The sequence below is a fragment of the Thamnophis sirtalis genome, unplaced genomic scaffold, assembly GCF_051295495.1.
Source record: "Thamnophis sirtalis isolate CommonGarterSnake01/CBP01778 unplaced genomic scaffold, rThaSir2_p1.2 scaffold_1, whole genome shotgun sequence".
Classification (NCBI taxonomy): Eukaryota; Metazoa; Chordata; class Lepidosauria; order Squamata; family Natricidae; genus Thamnophis; species Thamnophis sirtalis.
Window position 1 is genome coordinate 70085172 of NW_028261381.1, and position 8341 is coordinate 70093512.

General features: G+C 34.8%; 1 protein-coding gene across 1 annotated transcript in view; it reads right to left on the reverse strand.

Annotated features, from left to right (window-relative positions):
• Positions 1–8189, reverse strand: part of LOC106551611 (NACHT, LRR and PYD domains-containing protein 12) — a 41649-nt gene extending 33460 nt beyond the window's left edge. The window contains exon 1 of the mRNA XM_087715662.1: positions 6371–8189. Coding sequence (XP_087571788.1) covers positions 6371–8001 — 1631 coding nt within the window. The 5' untranslated portion in view covers positions 8002–8189. The remainder of the gene's footprint in view (positions 1–6370) is intronic.
• Positions 8190–8341: the final 152 nt, after the last annotated feature.

The following is an 8341-nucleotide window of genomic DNA, read 5'->3' on the forward strand; positions in this document are numbered from 1 at the left end:
TAAGACTTTTCTTCAAAGAAAACTGGCCAGGAGACACATCCATACAAAACCTCTGGGACATTTATAAGAGCGGTCACAATATCTGGTACAGCTAGGAAGAAAAAAATTGAGAATCAAAAAATAAGAGAGTTGAAAGTAAGGTATAGAAATTTAGAGAGTGAACTTCAAAAGAAACCACAAAATAGAAGTACAAAAGGAAGTGTGGAATTGATCAAACATGAATTGGCTATATTTGAAAAACCAAAATTGACACAGTCTATAAAAAAAGCAAAACAAAATTTCTTTGAGAATGCAAATAAACCAGGGGGGTGGCTATCCTATAGGCTGAGGAAGCAAAAGCAAGAGAATTGGATCAATAAATTACAAGATGAAAAAGGTGAGATCTGCTATCAACTAGAGGAAAAGAAAAGGATTACCCAAGAGTTCTATGAACAATTATATAAGAGAAAACCGACACTATACTACAATATCTGGAAAAGCCAGATCTGCCAAAGATACCAGAGGAAATAAAGGATATGCTCAATGAAGACATTAAAACATCAGAGATAATTGAAGCCATACAAAGACAAAAGAATAATAAAGCTGCAGGGCCGGATGGGCTGCCAGCGGAAATATATAAAGAGTTCCAGGATGTGCTTGTTCCAACGCTGTTGGAAGTTTATAATGCTGTGTTTAAAGAGGCGAAGACACCGTTATCATTGATGGTGGCTAATATTGTATTATTACCTAAGGTAGACACAGATCAGATGCTTATACAAAATTACAGACCAATCTCAGTGCTAAATGCAGATTACAAATTTTTTGCTCTAATAATAGCAGAACGGCTGAAAAAAATCCTTATATCATTCATCCACACAGATCAAAATGGATTCCTCCCCAGAAGACAAATTAAAAACAATATGAGAATTATGCTGAACATTCTTGAATATCATGACGTGCATAATGAAAAACAGGTTGCACTATTTTTTCTCAATGCCTAAAAGGCATTTGATAATGTGAACTGAGAATTTTTGCATCAACAATTGGAACACATGGAATTTGGGGATAAATTTATAAACACGATTAGAGCAATATACACAAATCAAAAAGCCAGAGTAATAATTAATGGTGAATTAACGCAAAGTATAGCAATCCAGAAAGGTACAAGACAAGGTTGTCCCCTATCCCCGCTGCTGTTTATATTAACCTTAGAAGTTTTAGCCAGGAATGTATGTAAAGAGGAACAGATAAAGGGACTAGAAATCAAAAAGGAACAATTTAAGTTACAGGCTTTTGCGGATGATCTAGTGTTTGTGTTAGAGGATCCTATAAAGTCTGGTATGAAACTTATTGAGGAATTGACAGAGTATGGGAAAATAGTGTTTAAAGATAAATATGACTAAGACTAAAATGTTGGTTAAAAATATGACATCAAAAGCGAAAGAGGAGTTAACGAAGAAATTGGGTATCCAAATTGTCAAAAAAGTCAAATATCTTAGTATACATTTATCTGCGAGATGTGTGACCATCAAAGAAGATAACTATGCTAATTTGATCAATAAAACTAAGAAAGACTTAGAAAGGTGGAAAAACCTATAACTGTCCCTGATGGGTAGGATCGCAGTCATAAAAATGAATGTATTACCAAAATTTCTTTCCTATTTCAGACTATTCCTATTAAATTAGAAAAAGATTTTTTTAAAGATTTGAATCAACTGGTTTCGAAATTTATTTGGCAGGGAAGAAAACCAAGAATAAAACTCAAGGCTATGCAAGACACTAAGGAAAAAGGAGGATTTGGCGTACCAGATTGGGAACTTTATTATACTGCAGCCACTCTAACATGGCTAAGAGAATGGATAATGTTGAGAAATAAAAGATTGGAAAATTGGAAGGTCATGACCTCCAAGTAGAATGGCATGCCTTCCTTTGGTATGAAAAAGGACCTGCACATAAATATTTCAGTAGACATTATGTCAGACAGTCCCTGTTATTAATATGGAACAAAATTAAACACGACCACTACACCAAAATACCCATTTGGCTATCTACGATGGAAGCATACATACACCCAAATTTAATTAATATGGAAAATATAGTTACATATAAAGAGTTATTGAACAGACAGGGGGAGATCAAAACTAGATTAGAATTGACATCACTTGTATGTCAAGTGATTGACATTCTACTTGTGGAAGTAGAATGGTGGTCTTATTTACAGATACAATCAAGGTTTGCACAGGATAGGAAGAAGGAAGGTATTGCCAAAGATTACACAACATGCACTTTTGATACAGACAGAAAATAGGCTGATCAAAGTGTTGTATAGATTTTTGTTGGAATACAAGCTAGAGGAGGAACATGTCAAAGAAACTATGGTCGCCTGGGTGAAAAATTTCAGTTATAATGTAGAATTGGCCAAGTGGGAAAAACTTTGGATAGTTAATCAGAAACTAACAATGGCTACGGCGTATAAAGAAAATCTTTATAAGATGTTCTACAGATGGCATCTCCCCCCAGCATGGCTCTCCAAAATGTTCAAAAATCTGGCCCCAAATTGTTGGAAGTGTAAAAAAACACCAGACACTTTTTATCATATGTGGTGGACGTGCAAGGAGGCAAAAAAATATTGGAAAATAACCTATGCACAATATTGGAAAAAAGAAAATACACCATCAGAGCTAGATATAATCAGAAAAGTGTTGGCCCGTGCGGAAGCAGATAGGCTCACTCTTGAACTTAAAAATAAAGGGGAATCAGAATATTTTGAAGTCTGAAACAGATTTTATGACTGGTATAAGGCAAGGTGACAAGACTGGAACAAACTGTATATATTGTTATTGGACAGAAGGATAGACAATGTATTAAGTAGGCTAATTGTTAATGGTTGAGACTAGCTGTATATAATGTGAATGTATGGTCACTTCAACTTCGCGGTGCTGCATTGTTTTAAATGTAAAAATAATAAAAATATATTTTAAAAAAGGAGGAAATGGTCTCACTGGGAGCTGTAGTGAGCACAGTCTGAGCAGAACATGAGCTCACACCTATGGCTACAGCAGAAGAAGACACTGCAATCTGGAAAAAGCCCTTCAGACAGCTTCAATTCCAACAAATAACAAGCAGCTAAAAACTACAATGAGGAAATTATCCATGTTTCCTTCTACTGGAGAAAACAATCTACATTGAAGTCAAAGTTCACAAGTATTAAACAAAAGTATTGTGAAACTATGGGAGACAGGAGTTGACATTGCACTAGTATGACATGTGATCTCAGAGCTCCGATATCGCAGTCAATACTTTTGCCGCTGGATGGTCCTTTTGGACCTAAACCATCCTGAAGACAGGGAAGAGTACGTCTTGCTGATCTCAGGGACATCGCAAAGTCCCTGATTGATCCAAGATAATCTCTTCTTGCTGGCGACAGAAGCGCAGCCAAAAGTTGCTGAAGTTGGAACAACTCCGCAACAGGAGGAAAGCGGAAAGAGAAAGTGTGTCCATCTGATGAGGAAATTTTATTGTTATAAAAGAGACTGCCCCCAAAAAATCAGAGCTAAATTAAACTTGCAAAGAAAAGAAAAATAAGCAGTGAAATTAAGCTATATTGGACAGTATGTTATCCTTCCCCCCTTTTTTATGGATGGAAGTTTTGCAAGTATTCCCTACTTTTTAAAGTTAAAGTATTGGTTTCTCTTCTTTTATTTCTTTTTTCACCTATGGATTAAATCTTTTTCTTTATTTTTATAATATTGGTTTGGAGGGTTTTTTTCTCTCTTTTTTGCTCCATTTAAGAATTTTGTTTCTTTTAAGCCTGGAATATAAAGAAGATATAAAAGGAATATAAAGAGGGTAGTAACATCAGAGGGAAAAGAAGTTACACTGCCACTTGGAGGCTGAGTCCTGGGAATATTGCTTTCTCTCTTTTCTCTTTGATCATTTTGATTTTGCACTTCAAAGGCTTCAGCTTGTTTACAGAAGAGATAAGGAGAAGAGCACAGGCTGTTTACACAGGTGCTCTTTGGGTGTTTCTTTGGCAGCTGGAGTGAAATGAAAACAAAATCTTATTTTGAAACTAGAGTGGCAATGTTTACTAGTTGGCAGTATGACACAATAAAAAGAAACCATAACATTACAACAGATTATGTTCGAAATTCAAATATTATTAGAAACAACAGGGAGACTTGAGAAGAAATTGGAAAATATAGATTGTAATGCAGTAAAATTTGATGGAAAAATTGAAGATATCCAGCAAATGGAAAAAGTGGAGGTTAGAGTCCTAAAAGCCCAAGAGGAAAATGAACAAAGAGGCAAGATAATTGTGGCTATTGACAGTGAACTGAGTGTGGTTGGAGATGGAAAGAATGGAACATGGAAAGGGAAGATAGATGGAAAGGAGCTCTACCCAAGATTTCAAGTTTTAGAAGAAGAAAAAAGAGAAGAATTGATGGATCCAAGGAGAGAAACTTTGACAAAAGCACTACTGATAACCAAAGATAAGCTGATTAAAGAAGCGGGCAGAGGGTCTCGAGATTTTACAAGATGTACAAAAAGCAACAAGTTGCGAAAAGAAGTCTACACAAATTTGATTCAGGAAATAACCAGAAGACTAATTCCATAAATGGCAAAAGACATAATACTACACTATTACTGGAAAGACACAGGTTGAGATATGAAAACTAATAACAAAATATTAGTCAAATTTAGTTTAAATTAGAGCATTATGTTAAAAATGAAGTGATAATGGATATAGTTAGATAAATAATTGGTAATGATAACAATGTACACATATTTATTGGCTTGATAAAAAGAAATTTGGTAAAAATTCTAAATGGTGATCATGAAAGGAAGTTTAGAAACTCTGTTATGTATAAAAGCTTATAATATTAAAAAAAGAGTAAGTCAAATTTGGTTAAACTAAGACCAAAAAATAAAAAATAAAAATGAAATGATGACGGATGTTGCTAAATAAATGATTGATAATGCTAATAATGTAATATTTGTATTGACATGATAAAAGGGAAATTGGATATAAATTGTAAACAGTGATTAAGAAAGAGGTCTAGAAACTTTGTTATTAAACATAATTAATTTTTTATTTAGAAGTGTCATAAAGATATAATGTTGCTGGATGATATTGAGAATAGATAATGGAATGCCATCATGTGGTTTTGCTTTAAATGTTGGAATATTTTATATAGAAGGACATAAAAATAATCATAGTCATATGAAGATTGAGGTATGATAGTAATATATATAAATATATTTGATTTAAAACATATAACCTGATATGAATTGTAGGTGGTGACTTTGGAAGGGATGCACGGAAGCTCTTTGTAACCAATTGACACACTCTTTATCATTTGTAATGAAAGATAATTTTGTGGTGTTTGTTGTGTTTTGTCTGTTTGTGTTTATTCAAAAACAATATTTTTTAAAAGTATTGCGAAACTATAAAGTTTTATAGGAGAACCCTTAAATGTTAATCCTACAGTTTATTCAGTATAGCAATTTCCTCAACAACACTAGAAAATGACCCCCAATTCAGTGCTGAAGCAGAGAAAATATTCTCCTAAAAACTGGTCCAAGTCACACCACAGGGTGGAATTCCATTAATTTCTCAATCCACTCCTCTTATTTAAGATTAAAAATAAGGTAGTGTTTGAATTAAATTTTTTAGATAAAACCATATAGTCTTTAAAGACAGTGGACTTTGCTATGGCCCAGAGGGCTTCAAATCAGTCTTTAAAGACATCAGTGTCAGGCTATGTAGAAAACAAAACAACACTTTTAAAAAAAGTGATTCTATTTTAAATGGCTACAGCTTTCAGATCTCAACAGCAATTGTCTCTTTGATCTTGAACTGAGCGCTTCCTCGTAATATAATGATCCAGTTCTTTAAGTGCAAGAGTGATTGATTGGTATTGACCTGACCAATAGACAACTGCTTGTTTTTAGTTAATCATCCTCCCAATCTACCTAGCCCAAGCCATCTCTTATCTTCCACTGCCAAGGATTGAGAGCTCTCTTTAACTGCTCAAAGATGTTTATGCATAATTCTAAGTGGCATTTTTCTGGTCTATTGTTACATTTATGAGCCAAGGTGGCGCAGTGGTTAAATGCAGCACTGCAGGCTGACTGCTAGATCAGCAGTTCAGCGGTTCAAATCTCACCGGCTCAGGGTTGACTCAGCCTTCCATCCTTCCAAGGTGGGTAAAATGAGGACCCAGATTGTTGGGGGCAATATGCTGACTCTCTGTAAACTGCTTAGAGAGGCCTGAAAGGCCTATGAAGCGGTATATAAGTCTACTGCTATTAAGGTTAGAGTAGTGGTGGTAGGGTTATAAACAGAATTAAATGCTCAATGAGTTATAAACTTTCAAAACATACTTACTCAGTTTTTGAAAAAAATAAATTTTCCGACTCCCGATATGGAAACGTAGGGCTTTTAATAACGAGTTTCTTCAAATTTTGGCAATGCTGTATACAATAGGCCAGGATCATCAATTCCATATCAGAATTGCATTGATAAATTATTTCAGTGACACCACATAGTGCATCATTTACAAAATTGTCATCTTGTGTCTCATATAAATAAGCTAAGATTTCTTTTTGCCGACGGAAATTAATTCTTCTGTTAATTTTATTTTTCACCCAGTCTAATAAAAACTCTTTATTCTTAGGAGAAATTTCCCATCCAAATTCTTTTTTCAGCTGCCTCATTCTTTTTTCTTCATTTAAAAAACCAAAAAGAAAGCGAAATCCTACTGCAAAGTCACGCCTAAAAGATTTATGACTTTCTAACAGTGTCTGCAAATTTTTATTCCAGTTTTCAGAATGCTGCGCCTCTCCTTCTTCTAGGACATAAAACAAAGCAGCAAAGAATTCCTGGAAGCTTAAGTGAATGAAGTTATAGGTTTGAATACGATCAATATCCCTTTTGAAGACACTTTGATTCAGAAAGAGGGGGAGGTAGTCTCTCTGATCTAAACTGTGCTTTTTGACTTCTTCCTCCATAAAAAGTATTTGCTGTTTCCAGATTCCTTCTTCAGCCAAAGAGCATAAACTTTTTACATTTCCTTGGACATCCGGTTTGGATTCTTTATGGTGAAACTTTAATAAACTGGAGAAATACAACATATATATTGCAGTGAGGGTGTATGGTGTCTTCTGAAGATCCTTGCCTCTCTCCATCTCCTGTTTCATCACTGTGCAGATGATCCAACTCACAAGGGGAATGACACACATGGTGAAAAGCGTATCATTTTGTTTAACATATCTGAAAGCTTGCATTGCTTGGTCTTCGTTTTCAAAAAAATTATAGAAATATTCTTCTCTTTCTTTTGTGGAAAACCCCAATATCTGAAAATACCGTGGATATTCTAAACATTGATGGAGTTTCTCCAAAGCCATTGGTCTTGTTGTGATTATAAGAGAGGATTTAGGAAGAATCTTTTTTTGAAATAAACTGCTCAGAAGAATTCTCACTGGCTCCTTCTTCCAGGGATCAATGCAAAAGGAATCTTTTGGCTGATCAAAGGAATACCTTAATTCATCAAACCCATCAATTATGAACAGAAGCTTCTCTTCATTCTTCAGTATGTTTTGAATGACATTTTTCACTTCGTGACACTTGAGCCATTCATTTGAAATTACTTCTGCAATACTAGTTTTCTGGGACTCTGCATGGAAATTCATCTCACTGCAGCTGATATAGAAAGCATAATTAAATTTGTCTTGGTAAATTTGTTGAGAAGCCCAATCAAACATTATTTTTTTCGCCATCATTGTTTTTCCAATTCCTGCAGCTCCTTGCAACACAACAACTTGTGGAATTAATCCATATTTATCAGGGTTAAATAACGTTTCAATGCTGGCTGAAGATTTAGCTCTTTTGCTGATGATTTCAAGATGTTTCCTTCCCATCGCCAGAATTTCATCTTCTTTCTCCTCTTCTGATGGGTGATAATCTAGGATGATTAGCTTTGAGTATCTCTGGTTTAGGGCCACATATTCACCAGGCATAGCATTAGGATCTTTGATTGTTGCAAATTTTTGTTTAATGTAGTTTCTGTAATCTAAAGGAAGAATAAAATTAGCCTACACAAGACACCCAATTAAGTGTTGTGCCTCTGTATCTGACTCTTCCTCTGACCAGGAGATGCTGTGACCACCATAAAGACACCCCAGTTGTCATCCTAATTTGGACCAGCAGTATTTTAACTTGAGAGAGAGAGACACATAAATCATTAGAAGTGATCATCAAAACTTATGACACTCCACATTCCACTACTCTTTATTAATAATGGTGTTCAATAAATCACTTTGATTTGCCCATTTTAAAATGTGAATGCAATAAATAAGT